General features: G+C 34.1%; 2 protein-coding genes across 2 annotated transcripts; both read right to left on the reverse strand.

Annotated features, from left to right (window-relative positions):
- Positions 1–7433: 7433 nt before the first annotated feature.
- Positions 7434–10700, reverse strand: LOC128556866 (uncharacterized). Its single transcript, XM_053542684.1, has 2 exons — positions 9694–10700; positions 7434–8872 (listed from the first exon to the last, which is right to left on the reverse strand). Exon 2 carries the CDS (start codon positions 8859–8861, stop codon positions 7851–7853), a length of 1011 nt encoding a protein of 336 aa, XP_053398659.1. The 5' UTR covers positions 8862–8872; positions 9694–10700; the 3' UTR covers positions 7434–7850.
- Positions 10701–11929: 1229 nt separating this feature from the next.
- Positions 11930–13833, reverse strand: LOC128556867 (uncharacterized). The gene is made up of 2 exons (XM_053542685.1): positions 13773–13833; positions 11930–13220 (listed from the first exon to the last, which is right to left on the reverse strand). Exon 2 carries the CDS (start codon positions 13207–13209, stop codon positions 12199–12201), a length of 1011 nt encoding a protein of 336 aa, XP_053398660.1. The 5' UTR covers positions 13210–13220; positions 13773–13833; the 3' UTR covers positions 11930–12198.
- Positions 13834–15676: the final 1843 nt, after the last annotated feature.

Genomic DNA, 15676 nt, shown 5'->3' on the forward strand with positions numbered 1-15676 from the left:
TATAACGGCGGGAAGTTAACCTAACCAGTGTTGCTTGATTCTCTACCAGTACAAACCTGTTCTCCGCAAGTAACTGCCAACATCCCCACATGAAACAGAGGTGAAGGACTAATGATATCTGACACAATGTCGTTTATCAAATATTCACGGTGAACATACGCCCCGCCCGAGGATCGAACTCGCGACCCCGTGATCCGTAGACCAACGCTCTTACCTACTGAGCTAAGCGGGCGGGCCTGTTTACCTATTTAGTACTATTCAACCTTTAAGTCAGCGTTAGGTTTCACTATGCTAAAAGTATCAGGAGGGGTGGCACTGCTATAGAAATAAAACATTGACTTCAAAAACCTATTCCACTTCATTTTAAGTTGTGTAGAGTTAAGTATAATTATAATGATATGAACTGTGCACAGAAATGTAACTATTCATTATCCTTTAGCTTCATAATAGCGTTAACATAAAAAGCAATGTATTTAATTCTATCATCATTTAAAGATTGCATGAGATTAATAAAATGAGGGAATTCATTTCCACCAGCATACCAGGAATATATAAAAATTTGTCTTTCTTGCCTATACAAAAATGTATTTGTAACATTTAAAAAAATACGTGGAATTCATCTTCTATGCATTCAATATCAAAATTAATGAAACAGTATCTACATATTCGATCTTCTCTTGAAATTGCAAAATGGCGACCAGTCTCAATAGCAAATTTACGGCTAGAACATCTAAATCTTGCAAGTGATTTTCTAGCATAGAATGGTATAGAATAACTATATCACTTCTTAAGCGGTGCTAAAAATATTAAAGCGGTAATAACCAAAAAAATGAATGCACTACGCGCGTTTTTTTGTGTATGTGTAAACAAAAGTAACGTCGAGTGATGTAAATTAGATATTACGATAGGTCGCACGTGCTCGTGGAATGGAAAATTACCGGCATGACGTTTTGGTATCTTTACGTTTCGCGGGTAAATTAGATACTAAATTTGTAAGATTATGTCCTTTTGTCAGATTGCTTTCCGGTTAAAAGAGGTTTGATTGTCGTCTGCATCCTATGGCCTTAGGCAACGTTATCGGCATAATTGACACGTGTTCGGAATACACAAGATAATAAACAATCCGCTTTATCGATTTTCTGCTAGCTGTCTCACTGGCCATAATTATTTATGCACTTGTTAAATAAAATAATCGCCAGTTTCAAGCACCAAAATAAGTTTTTTCCATCTGATAAGAAAATAAAAATAATTTTTTACTCTGGAATGCAATAAAATTATTTGAGTCGGGGCAATTTTATCGGGTCGGTAGGTAAAGGTCAAACAAACTTAATTTTATTTTAAGCCTAAGCGAATCATATGATATATGAACACCCATTACTTACAAATACAACCGTCAGTTTTGTAGCAAGTAAATACAACAAAAGTTGTCGTTATTTTTAAATATATTCCATTTAATACACACTAGTAATCATATATGCTAGGCATACAGCGGAAATACAGCGGACAATAAGAAATAATAGTATCATTCTTATTATTACAACATTGTCATTAAGGATAACGTGTGTAATCTCTGAATTAAAGCCAATAACATTGTATTTAAACAGAAACTAAAAGTGGACCTTCATTTGTGAACGAAAGTGTTAGCTGTTTCATAGAACGACTTCATGAGGTTCCCGTACGTAAAATATGTCGCCTGTCGCCTGGGGTATTCGAATATCAATGTGTCTGACATATGTTCAATTTTGGAACTAACTGAGCTTTGTATGAAAGCATAGGCCTAATCCACCTCAAAACTATAAGTAGCAAGCTGATGATTCCTGTATCTAAAATGAGGAGGGACAAACGATATTTATATACCTCTATGAAGGTACATTGGCCCGACTGTAACTCGAGGACCGACATCGTTAGGTGAAGGGACTTGTTCGAAATTTACAGAGTTTGCCCACTCGGCTGCGTAACACTTCACTCTGTAGTCACCATTCTCAATGTTGTAATGATCGGTTCTTCCAAGAGACTGACGAACAGATTAAAAACAGTATTGATTTACATTTCTGAGCAGGCACTTTTATGTACTTTCATATTTCTAGTAGTTCTTCTCCATGTTGATTATTTATATAATTTATTTCCATAGAAAGTTAAAGTATTGGGTTCGGAAAGAAATGGAATGAGTGCGTGTACAACTGTGTACAACATGATAAATGTTTACAAGCGGTTTGGCTCCTTTGGAACGGATAAGAATGTGCTCTTTCTAATGTAGCCATCCCCAAGGAAAACAGTTTAGTCCTGATTACAATAAAATGCACTACTTTTGTGGTTCGTCATATAAGTTGTTTCGATGGCAATAGTTGCTAGGGGTCAAGAGTTGATGTATGCATCTATTATATTACTTACATATCCTGTTTCTGAAATGTTGAAAAACCTTGGCTTGTTGAAGTTGTTGTTATACCTATGTACGTACTGTTTGTGTTGGGTGTTGAATACCAAATTCTTTACAATCTGATTTCCTGTAACAATTTACTCTGACATCATACAAATCATGCGGCTTAGAATAGAATAGAATAGAATATCTTTATTTGTAATAAGCCACATATCATCTTTGCTCATCTTTTTATCAGGCATGATAAACAAAAACGAACTCGTTTTTCTCTTATAACAATATTAACTTTACATAGAACAATACATGTACTGCGATAACTCATATGTCATTTTTTATGGCAATTTTGAATACTGGGGGTCATCGTTTACAGTGAAAGAATAATATTTGCTTTTTTCTGAATTTATTTCATGACTGTGTTAAAATGCCAGAAGTTGTGTTTCGTTAAAATCGAAATGTTTATGTTCAGAATTAAAAGAATATTTATCTCAAAGTAAACACGGTTTAGTCCCATTCTTACCTTCTGGTATACTGGCGTTTTGTAGATTAAAGTATTTCAATTCTGGATATCGCAAAGTCCACAAAGAGCTATTGTAAGGCACGGCCTTTAAATGGATGTTAAACGCAACTATTAGTATTCTGTCTTATGAAAAAGAGTAGGAGTCAAAGCACTTTAAGAACTCCAAATGAGGCTATTTAATAGCTTATAATTGGTAAGAATGTTCTCAGATTCCGTTAATATGTTTTGCGTATGTTAGTATAATAATAACTAAGTGTTCAAACCAAATAAATACAGAGCAGGTTATATTCAGCAGGAAAACATTTTAGTCGTGTAAACAACAGTTGAAATTTATCGTGACTACTAAACAATCTAAATTCAATTCATTTGAAAGTAAATCACTTTTAACGTTCTTACATCATTCCCAGATAAAACTCAAACCGGTCCTTTTTATGAGTATTTTGAATGGGTATTTCTATGTTTTTCCTGGAATAACTTTGTTACCTAACCTTTCTTTATAATTGTATTTTGGAATACTCACTTGTTTATTTACCGAAAGGATAACCTCTAATAAAGCCGAAAACAAGGGAAAGTGAAACTATTATACAAATAGGAAGGGCCGTAATCATAGCATTCTTCACCAAATACTCTTAAAGGAATTCTTTCCCTTTATTTTCTGAATCTCTGATACCAAGAAATTGCCCCTTTATAAAATAAAGATGTTCTAGTTAAAATATACATACATGAAGTCGCCTGATGAGATCCTGGTCATTTGTATGCTTTGTGCCTCTATGATCTACTTGTATACTGAAGCTTGTGGCATTATACATGACATTGTTTGCAATCACGTTATATCGCCCGCCCCCGATATTTGCGTGTACGTCATTCTAACAAAGTCAGGAAGGGGAAAACAAAAAAATCTCACTACACAGTTGCAAAAATGCATAAAGATATACCATATACTAGAAATAATTTCTTTATCAAAAGTATTAGAATCACAGCGTCATAATCACTGTTCGTTTTTTGTTTATTTTGTTTTTGTTTTGGGGAGTTTTTGGGGTATTCGTTTTATTTTTTTTATTTTTTTGTCTTTGTTGTTGTTGTTGTTGTTGTTGTTGTTGTATTTTTGTCACTGTTATTAACCGATTGGGTACTACATATTTAACACTATTTCACTTCAACAGTTTCAACGTTACAGATTTACGACCTTCATTAAGATCAGATATTTCAAGCAGAATCACTTCATCTAGGTATTTTTGAAATTCATCAACAACAAAACCTTGATAACGAAACTTACCCAACGCTGTTATAGCATTTTTACTGTTTTGGTCTAAAACCATTTTAACATAATATGTGTTATGCATTTTAGTATTAATTTGTTCTATGCAGTAGCATGCCATTGTCTTAAATCAAACCGTCTTTCCCATATGTCGAACTCTCGACTAACTTTAACTAATATAACATAAATACATACATTATAGAATACGTTGTTTGTGATACGGGTGCTTGAAGACTGGTCATCCAACATAACTTCTCGCACGTCAGCTCCAGGAACCAGTCGTAAAGTATGGTGGGCAATGTTATAACGTATTATGTTGCCACGCTTTGCAAAAAAAAAAAACAAAAAAAAAACAACAAATTGATTTAGATATATTTATAATAGAAATTAAGGCACGAATGTATGATTTTGTATCTTTGCGTGTCATATAACACTGATGCATCATGTAACTTCTAATTAGTTTCATCCTGACGGTAAACGCTATATTCGGTCGTTCTAAACTATACGCAGTAAACTCACATTACAAAGGTCATTATATTATTTACTTACAGCAGATAAATGATCTTTTAAAAAATATTCTTTTACACTTACAGTGGTGAAGTCTGTTACGGCCAGTATGGAGGGTAAATGGCATTGGCAAATATTTTTTATACCCATAGTAGTCCAATCACGGACAGAGATATTTTTAAGACTTACAGTTGTCCAATTACGAACATACATATTCTAAACGTTTACAGTAGTCCAATCGCGGACAGAGATATTCTTAATGCTGACAGTAGTCCAATCGCGAAAAGACATATTCTTAGCGCTTACAGTAGTCCAATCGCAAACAGAGATATTTTTAACGCTTACAGTGGTCCAAACACGGACACAGTTATTTTTAAGACTTACAGTTTCCGATCACGAACAGACATAAAAATATTCTAAACGTTTACAGCAGTCCAATCGCGAACAGAGATATTCTTAACGCTTACAGTAGCCCAATCACGGACAGTTATTTTTAAGACTTACATTAGTCCAATTACGGACAGAGATATTCCTAACGCTTACAGCAGTCCAATCACAGACACAATTATTTTTAAGACTTACAGTAGTCCAATTAAAGGCAGACATATTCTTAACGCTTACAGTTGTCCAAACACGGACACAGTCTATTTAAGACTTACAGTAGTCCAATTACGGACAGAGATATTCTTAATGCTTACAGTAGTCCAAACACAGACACAGTTATTTTTAAGACTTACTTTAGTCCAAATACGGACAGAGATATTCTTAACGCTTACAGTCTCCAATCGCGAACAAAGATTTCTTAACGCTTACAGTAGTCCAAACCGACAAAATATTTTTAACGCTTACAGACAAATTCCCTTTAAAATTACGATAGTCCTATCAAACAAAATATCTCAAAATTTTGAACAGAGATTCCACTTACAGCGCTGTCCAATAATGGGCGGATGGATCTCTGAAAACCTCAGAAAAAAAAAATTGTAAAATGTATCAGATCTGAAGACTGTTGAGTGTGGTAGGTGTAATTTGGTGTCTTTTTTTTGAACACGCATGCTTGATTGCGACAACCTTTGTTCCGTTTGTATTTTCAGATGACACTGTGTATTTGACGTTTCACTCCTGGCTCCGTGTTCACAAAACATTTTCAATCTCAGCTGAGTTTTGATAATGAAACTTTATTTGTCATTTATATCTAAATAGCAATTTTAAAGCTAAATTTTAAGTTAATAACTATTTTCAAGTGACAGTTCAGTTGTGATGATTAGTCTAAACTTGAATTGAGTCTTTGAGCTTTAGTAAAAATGTTATTGAAATTTCAAACTCAAACTCAGTTGAGACCAAAAAATATTTCGTGAACACGGGGCCTGGTGTTTATTTTATATATCTTAAGGGGGTATTTTTTAAAGATAGACATCTGGAGTTTTATTGATAGAATTTCAGATATCTGTGATAAAAATGATGTAAGAAAATATTTCTTCAGATATTGAAACTTAAACTGAATTAGTCGGTCGTGCCGGTATTAAAGAACAAATGCTAAACAAACCCCAAGATAAAGAACTGTGGTTGCTTCAATAAGCTGTATCATTGCAAGTTACATTTCACTTTGATTTAGACCTTAGTTTGTGTTTTCACCACACACAATAGACCCAGTTTTACCTAACAGCGACTTATAGTCAATAAGCTATTGACCTACTAAGAACAGTTCTTCAGATACAGCCATTTCTACATAGGACACATTTTTTGCCAGATACAAGTACTCCAGAATCGTCAGAATATAAAAAAGTTTATTTTCAGTACTGCTGACATGTCGTTAACGTAAATTAAAAAGAGAAGAGACCCAAGAAGTTAGCCCGAGGGGACACCACGTGTAATACCTGAAGTAGATGAAAGGACACCTGAAACGTCAACAAGTTGCTGTCTCTCCAAACGATATGACTTATACCACCAAAACATTTCATAACCAAGACCAGACGCTTGAAGCTTCATTAAAAGAATGGAGTGATTCACAGTGTCAAAGACTATCTGTAAGTCTAACAGAACCATGCCCAAGACATTACCATTATTTTTTTATGCGTTATAAAGTATATTAAGTAAATCAGACAGGTATCAGTTGAAAACCCACTCCTAAAAGTAGACTGAAATTTATACGACAGGTCGTTTTCCTTAAAGTAAGATTCAACTTGGTCATAAACTACTTTTTCAAGGATTTTAGAAATTATACTGGTTGGAATTTACAAACAGACTGCTTATCATTTTAATTTTCATAAAAAAGGGAACAACTCTAGCAGAATTGTTAGGTATAATAGATTATAAAAATATGTATTTGTGATATATGTACAATTGGCTTGTCTCACTAAGAGCGCAATATCATTCTGTTTACCAAAATATGTTTTACTAGCCTATTTGGTTACGCTAATATTATTACAATTAAAACTGGTTATAGTGTGAAATATATAGAGGATATTACATGAGTGTCTTTTCATATTGAATTCATTAAACGAGTTGAATAAAATAATAAAATGCGAGGCTCTGCCGAGCATTTTATCAATTTTATTCAACGAGTTTAATAAATTCAATGTGGAAAGTCACAAATGTAATATTCTTTTTATCACATGTTAGTTTTTCCTTTTGAAACATCAAAAATTCTACATTCTTTTACTGTATAAACAAGTCAATTTCACCAACGCCTCCTATACTAAAAACGACGTCAACGTCAAAGCTTTATTACACTAGTGTATTATCATTTTTATTTAATGGCTTTATTACACTCCCGCGACGTCAAACATGTGATAAATTTCGATACAGTAACGCCATATTTGTAACGTATCGCAGATGGCAAAAATAGTTTTCTAACAACATACAGTTCGGGTACATGTATTTATAGATACAGTATTGTTAAACATTTATATACTAGTATTCAATATACATGTATATCAATTTCACAATTGTTTGTCAGCATTTGGCTGCCTAAGCGAAAACCTGGGATTGAATGACAAGGGTTCTTGCCGTGACCACGCCACATGTAGTTCAGGGTCAATTAATTCTGGTGTTATTTGAACATTTCATCATTTCTATTGCTTCGTCGCACTGAATAATACAATGATTGCTTTAAACTGAGGTTGACAACAGATGGAAGTAAAGAAATCTTTAATTTATTCTTCAACAAAATTGTTTTAAGCGGTGGTTTAATATCATTCGTCTATCTCTGGTAACACTTTATACTCAAAGTACTTTTGTTCGTGTTTCATTCTATGTAGTACCCAAGGACCATATTTCTCAGGTACATGCTTTGGTCCTTCTCCTGTGTACTTGTATAAGTAGTTGATACCTATATCTCCATCGAAATGGGGACTGAGAAAAAATGGAACAGAGTATCTATCAATTCCTATATCTATCACACGATGACGTGTTGCCTTAAACTTTCCGCCGAGCATGCGCGAAAACGTTACACCGATATTCATCACGAGACTTCCAGGACGGTTTATCACCTCCGCCCACTTGCCATCTGCTTGCATTATCTCCAGACCACCAAAATCAAAAGGTGTTAGCAATGTCATAAAGTCAGAGTCCGCATGCTCCGGAGTGGTTAAAATCTTTCCATCTTCTATGAACGCGTTCTTTGGGGGTTCGCCTTCCCACGGCGGATAATGCAACAATCGGAATGTAGAGCATGGTTTGTCCTCAAACAGGTGCATAAACGAATTCTCAGGTATACCAAGCCCTATTGCTGAGAGTCGAAGTATCTCCATGCATGTCTCGTGCATTACTTCGTACTGCTGCTGAAGAAACTTCTTAAAAGGGAACGCTCCATCTTCCTCCGGCCATGTGGATTTCTCATAAAACCAGTTGGTGGGCGACACCGTCGTATCATCAGGTGGAACATCTCTCGCAAATTCAAATGCTTCCTTTCTGCTTGGTTCTCCTTCCACAACAGGGAAATAACCCCGATAAAGATTTGTGTTTTCCGGATTCCACTGCTTCCTCATGATTTTCTTTTTAAAATCCATTGGTTTATTGAAAAACCATTGGCAACAATCCCACAATCCCTTGTAGTCAATTCCATCTACGTTGTCCACATAGGCAAACCCTACGTTCTCAAGAATGTCAACAACCTTTTCCCCCGCAACTTCACGATCTATTTTCGCTTCCTTAATGTCTATAACTGGTAAAGCCGTCATATCAATGGATTTGTTCGAAGACATCTTGTGTTTTACTGAAAACAATAATGAATTTCAAATCAATTTGTATAACAATGCATAGTAGAATGTGGTTAAAATTCAGTTTCATATGGAAACGTGATGACACATTTATTTAGTAAAAACCCGACTAGTTCGCACACGAATTCGTGACTTATCATTAAATTAAAACTTTCTAACGAGAGGAAGATTTATGAACATCATTTTGTTGTCAGTTATATTTTGATGATGTTATTTCTGCACAATCCCGTTAATTTGCTATACCTCAGCCTACCAAAGATTGATCATAATGTTTAAGTATATATTTGGGTCTTTTAAGCTGATAAGAGCTTCAGTTTTAGTTTTTTATTAAGCAAATCGGCAAGTTAATTGCCTAATCAATATAGTAAAGACATAAACATGATACAAACTAGAAGTAAACAACCCGAGCAACCCCATTTGAAAAGGTATTTTCTTAACTATGAAGCAATTAATCAGGTAATGGTTACTTTCCGTAGCTCGAAAGCTTCGTTTACATATTTTGCTACATTAGATATCGGTTTCTTACTCCTAGAAGTCATGATAGAAATGAGGCCATGGAGTATTTCATAAATAGTTGTGTCCAAATAATATTTAAACGTAACAATGTAACGTGAAACATTAGAGGTACGCTTTAGAAAGGGATTTAAAGCTTACATTTAGCTAGTTCCAATCCGTGACTTTAGTGACCTCCCTTGATGGTCCGTCCATAGTAATAGATACAATTTCGTCACATTAGCATACCACATATTTAAAAATTATAAAAGTATTAAAATATTATTTATTTACAAAATATAATTAAAGACAAAACCTTGCAAACCTCTAGCGATTGCAGTAAGTTTAATGTAATCTATTTGTACAATTTTGAAAGACTGATTTTCTGTACTTTGATACCTTGTTATCTTGTTATATTTACACTTGTATTATGTGATACTAATAAACTTTGATAATGTGGCAGTTGACCTAAATCCAATTGACACTGTTTATTTTCCAATACAGGTACACTAGATCTATGACGGATTATCTTTGAACACCCCTGGACTTATTGGACTCAACTGCCACATTATCAAAGTTTATTAGTACCTATATCAATTTTCTGTGTTTGTTTCATGTATATTTTCAACTTTGATTAAGTTTCCGATTGGGATTATTTAGGATAAGTTATGGACATAACGAAAAATATGAAAACTTGGAGAAAAATATACTTCCGATGTTTTTATGATGAATTGACAAAGTTTAACCATAAATCTGTGTTAGAATAAATGAAATCAAGTTCTAGGGTTCTCTATGAATGTGAATGCAAGGGTTGAAATCCGAACAGAACAGTAAAATAAAAAAGTATCCTGGAAACATTATTCATCTCTTCCGTATTTTAATTGAATACTTGTGAATGGTGGAATGTGTTGATGTTGTCAGTGGTATAAAGGTCCAACTGGAGAACATAAAGCGATTAAATTAGAACAAAACCATAATATTTCCTTCTAGTACCACGACAATGTAAATAAAGTTATCTGAAACTTGATTCCCTTAGACACGTTATGATAGGAAAAGTCACAAAATACAAAAATGGTCGTTTACTTAATGTAAAAAGACAACTAGCAATATACAAATGTACTTAGGCGTAAAAAATCAGGAAACATGCTCAAACATTAGGGTAGGTAGGTCGGTAATTTTTTGTCGATATTTTTTATTAAGTGGGACTTTTCGGAAATTATTTTCGTGTCAAAAAATGAATACAGATAAGGGGTTCTGCCTTCCGAGCATCAGTAAATTGTTTTCTAACATTACTGACCATGTTTAAACCATAAAAAGTGCAGTTTTGCAACTTTTTGATAAAAAGTTGAAAAAAATTCTCCAAGGCCATAAAAACATGTACGGTCGGGCCAAAAATTTAGGGTAGGTCGGGATACCGGAAACAAACTATTTTTTTACGCCTTAATACCTTTACAGAAGGAAACATGGAACATTGTGTAGTGTTCTCTATCAAGTATGTTCAAGGAGAGAGTTTCAAATAAGCTTTCAGCTTCCTACTCAATCGTGTATGCCTTTTTGATATATGTACATGTTGTAAATGAATTGTGATTAATCAAATACTGTTTAAACTAAGAATGTTCAAATCATGCCCCTTAGGACAAACTTTTCTCCATCCATGGGGGTCACTTGTCTTCTTGTCTAAAACCTCTAGACCTAAAACTTAAATATTTGGCATAAAGCATTGTGCAAAGGCCCTCTGCAGAAACGTCATGTATCCATTTAAGTCAGGTGAGCGATATAATGCTCATTATAACCCACTTGTTATTTGTGACGTGTAGTTACTGAGAAACTAATTTGCTAACAGTCTCAAACAGAATACCGTTTAAAAATAGCTAAGTACTAAAAGATGCATACTTTCTTCAGAATGAAAGAAATAGTAATTGAATTTATGTCTTAAAATTCCATCAAAATGTGACAAAAGAATCCTTGTTAAAATTTTGTCAGTAATTGCAACAGAAAAAAAACAAGCTTATTCATCATATAAAAAGCTAGAATCTAAAACAAGAGGGCCATGACAACATTATCCTGCTCGAATGACCTTGACATTTGACCTTGAATAAATGTATGACACACTGAATCACGAATGGTTAAGTATGAATCTATAAATGCTGAAATGTGCAATGATTAGCTGAAGACAAGAAATCAGTACTTCACGCTACATGATCTTGACCCTTTAAAAATAAATAGCTGCCATGTACGTGTAATTATCTGTTATTTAACTCAACTATTCCACTTTTAGTTAGTATATGCTTCTCTGAAGCCACCTATTTGATTATCTGTGTACTGTATCTTATAGGTTACAGTCAGGTCAGGTTGTATGTTATTGAACAGAAACATAAGCATCATAGTTTATATTAAATTGAAAACAAGAAATTGTTACAGAGTCACCAATTTCCCATGTCTAGGGGTATTTTTAAAACGTAACGGAAGTATTAAAAACTGGTTTAGCAACAATATATACAATTCAGCAGCATGTATTTGTGATACGCTGTTGTTATATATTCATTAACTAATACTCATCGCACATGTTTATCGATTTAATTGTTGTCTGTAAGCATGTTGTTACAAAAATATATATGATCATGACCACACCACATGTTCAGTGTCAGTTAATTGTTATCTATTGTGTTAATTGAATCTTTCATGAATTCTATTGCTTATTTTTGAATGACATCGTCGCGTTTAGTAACATAATGACTCTGTAAAACATAGATTGACCATGAAGGATGCAAACAAGTGTTTGCTCAATTCTTCAACAAACTCGATTGTATCTTTTTAAGCGATTATAAAATCATTCGTCTATCTCTGGTAACACTTTATACTCAAAGTACTTTTGCTCGTGTTTCATTCTATGCAATACCCATGGACCAAATTTCTCAGGCACGTGCTTAGGTCCCTCTCCCGTGTATGTAGATAAGTAGTTTACACCTATATCTCCATCGAAACGGGGACTGAGAAAAAATGGAACAGAGTATCTATCAATTCCTATATCTATCACACGATGACGCGTTGCCTTAAACTTTCCGCCGAGCATGCGCGAAAACGTTACACCGATATTCATCACGAGACTTCCAGGACGGTTTATCACTTCGGCCCACTTGCCATCTGCTTGCTTTATCTCCAGACCACCAAATTCAAAAGGTGTTAACAATGTCATAAAGTCAGAATCCATATGCTCCGGAGTGGTTAAGACCTTTCCATCTTCTATAAACGCGTTCTGTGGGGGTTCGCCTTCCCACGGCGGATAATGCAACAATCGAAATGTAGAACATGGTTTAACTTCAAACAGATGCATAAACGAATTCTCAGGTATACCAAGTCCTATTGCTGAGAGTCGAAGAATCTCCATGCATGTCTCGTGCATTACTTCGTATTGCTGCTGAAGAAATTTCTTAAAAGGGAACGATCCATCTTCCTCCGGCCATGTGGATTTCTCGTAAAACCAGTTGGTGGGCGACACCGTCGTATCTTCAGGTGAAACATCTCTCGCAAATTCAAACGCTTCCTTTCTGCTTGGTTCTCCTTCCACAACTGGGAAATAACCTCGATAAAGATTTGTGTTTTCCGGATTCCACTGTTTCCTCATGACTTTCCTTTTAAAATCCATTGGTTTATTGAAAAACCATTGGCAACAATCCCACAACCCCTTGTAGTCAATTCCATCTACGTTGTCTACATAAGCGAATCCTACGTTTTCAAGAATGTCAACAACCTTTTCCGCGGCACGTTTTCGATCTTCTTTCACTTCCTTCAGATCTATAACCGGCAAAGCCGTCATACCGATGGATTTGTTCGAAGACATCTTGTGTTTTACTGAAAACGAAGATGCACTTTAAATTCAGTTTCATGTGGATACGTGATGTCACATTAATTAGTAAAAAACTCCGCTTAGTTCGTATTTATCACGAATGTGTGATTTATCACAAATGCAATACATTTCAGTAAGAATTTGGTCGAAAAACAACATATCTCTTATGTATTTTTATGACATTATTGTGCCAATCCCGCAAATGTGCTACATTTTGGCCGACCAAAGATCAAATAAATTTATTCTTAAATGTTCTGAATTTAAAACAACATTTAAAAGAAATAAAGTAATGAGTCTGCGTACGTCCTCTGTCGGCCTATATGTTAAGTCCGGTGATATCTGAAGTACATATAGTAATATGTTCAAGTCAAAAGCAATGCCAGAATTGCATGCACTGCGTTTCAAATATTGTTGGTACAAATAGTATGAAACTCTTTCATTTTGAGACACATTAAAAATGAAATGAAAATATATATTTAGCATACCACATGCATATAATGCATATATGACATAAAAGTAATAAATAATTATCACAAAATATAAAGACAAATACTTACAAACTTCATGCGATTGTAGCAGAGTTAATGCAGTACAATTAGTACAATTATGAAGGACTAATTGTTTGTACATTGATACTGATATCGTGGTATGTTTACACTGCAGTGATTTATCAGCTTTCTGTATTTGTCCAAATACATGTAGAACTTTAACTTCCATATATTTAGTGTCTGTAGATTATTTCGAAAAAAAAAAAAAAACAACAACAACAAAAACAACTAAGTTATAGAGCTACTTATAGTTAGCAGGAGTGATACTTACGATAATTATGTAAAGGTAAATTAATGAAATAAGTAAATCAAGAAAATAAGTAGGCCTATGTTTCGGTAGTTAGCATGATAGCTCTATTACTGCTATTGCTGATGCATAGTTTAAAAACTATCTATATTCTATCTATCGTAACCGTCGAACCCCTTGCGGGGACGTAGACGTTTTGGTAAAGATATTGAAAACCTATAGAAAAAATAAAAAAAAAAATATATCCCAAACAGTGATTTGTCGTTGAATAAAATCATTGTTAAGGTTTAGATGCGAGGGAATTAGAGCCATATCACGAGGGCGCAGCCCGATTGATATAATAATACCCATCTAAACGACAAACGATGATCTTATTCACGCGCAAATCACTGTTTGAAATATGTTATTTCGATTCTAACAAGTTATCAAGAATTATTATACGTGTACGTCCTTGCCAATATTCATCAAATATTTGCATGATTTTTTTCAGCGCGCTGCTATGTGTCTAACGCCACGACGTAATAATTGTGATGTCAGAAAAGTGAATTGCTGAATAAAAACACACAGTTTTCAGCCTTCTTTGTTTAATAGGAAACAAATCGGATCGTCTTAGAATAAAGAAGAGGGTTACGTCGTATATATAACTTTTAAAAGTTTGTTAGCGAAAATAGCGTTTACTGAAAAAAAACTGCTAGAAATGTAGAAATGTAGCAGGTGCATAAACACGGAGAAGTCATATCTTCTGTGTGGAAATCGTATAATTAGTAAGTATAGATTTTTCTAAGATTCACCCAGAGATTTAAACCTACCAAAGCAGGTTCAAATACCCTGTTGCAGTATCATTTACCTGGGCTCTTATATTAGACATTGTCGGCTTAAGGTATTAGGTCACTAATAGTAATGTTTACAAAATGGCCTTTGCTTGGTATATTCTGAAAGGTAACCGTGTTTTGCACTATTTTGCAAATTTTAAACAACTTTTACCGTGCCGTTTTTTATAAATTTTGAATAACTTATGGTATCTCCTCAAGCTCAAGTAGTGACAAATTTCAAAGAAATATCCACTATCCAAAACGTTTGCAGAGAACTCATTTTACCATTAATTTCAATAGAAAAAACATCAAACTATTGGTAAACAATTATAAAACACAAAATAAAAATGTCAATATCATTTTTTCTATGGTGCCTCAAATAAACGGATTTAATGAGACAGAATTCATACTTCAACATTGAAAAAATAAGGTGGAATGATGTGTTTCTGTTTTGGATTTTGCTTACTCCATTTAAATATAACCTTAGGAAAGATGTAAAACCTACCTAAATTTCTTCCACAATATTTAATCTAAGAGTGAAAGCAAAATAGAGAACATTCACCGCGTGTAACTCAATATTTTTAAAGATGTGTAACTCTTCCCCTTCTGTTTAAGTAGTAAATTCACTTTGAACACCAAGAAATCGCTTATAAGGTTCATCTTTTTCCATTTTTGTACAAAAAATCAATAATAAGTCTTGAAAGAAGTAAAAACTTACTAGTAAAAAAGGAAAATAAGGAAAAAAAATTGGTCCCAGTAGGGCTTGAACCTACGCACCCCTAAGAATTGCGTTAAAAGTAGGTTTATGGTAGGAATTGAATACTCTTCAAAAAGGAGGTTCTCTATTAGTGATC

The sequence above is a fragment of the Mercenaria mercenaria genome, chromosome 5, assembly GCF_021730395.1.
Source record: "Mercenaria mercenaria strain notata chromosome 5, MADL_Memer_1, whole genome shotgun sequence".
Taxonomy (NCBI): Eukaryota; Metazoa; Mollusca; class Bivalvia; order Venerida; family Veneridae; genus Mercenaria; species Mercenaria mercenaria.

Coding starts and splice junctions, on each gene's coding strand:
- LOC128556866 (XM_053542684.1), bottom strand. CDS start 8,861: ATGTCTTCGAACAAATCCATTGATATGACGGCTTTACCAGTTATAGAC.
- LOC128556867 (XM_053542685.1), bottom strand. CDS start 13,209: ATGTCTTCGAACAAATCCATCGGTATGACGGCTTTGCCGGTTATAGAT.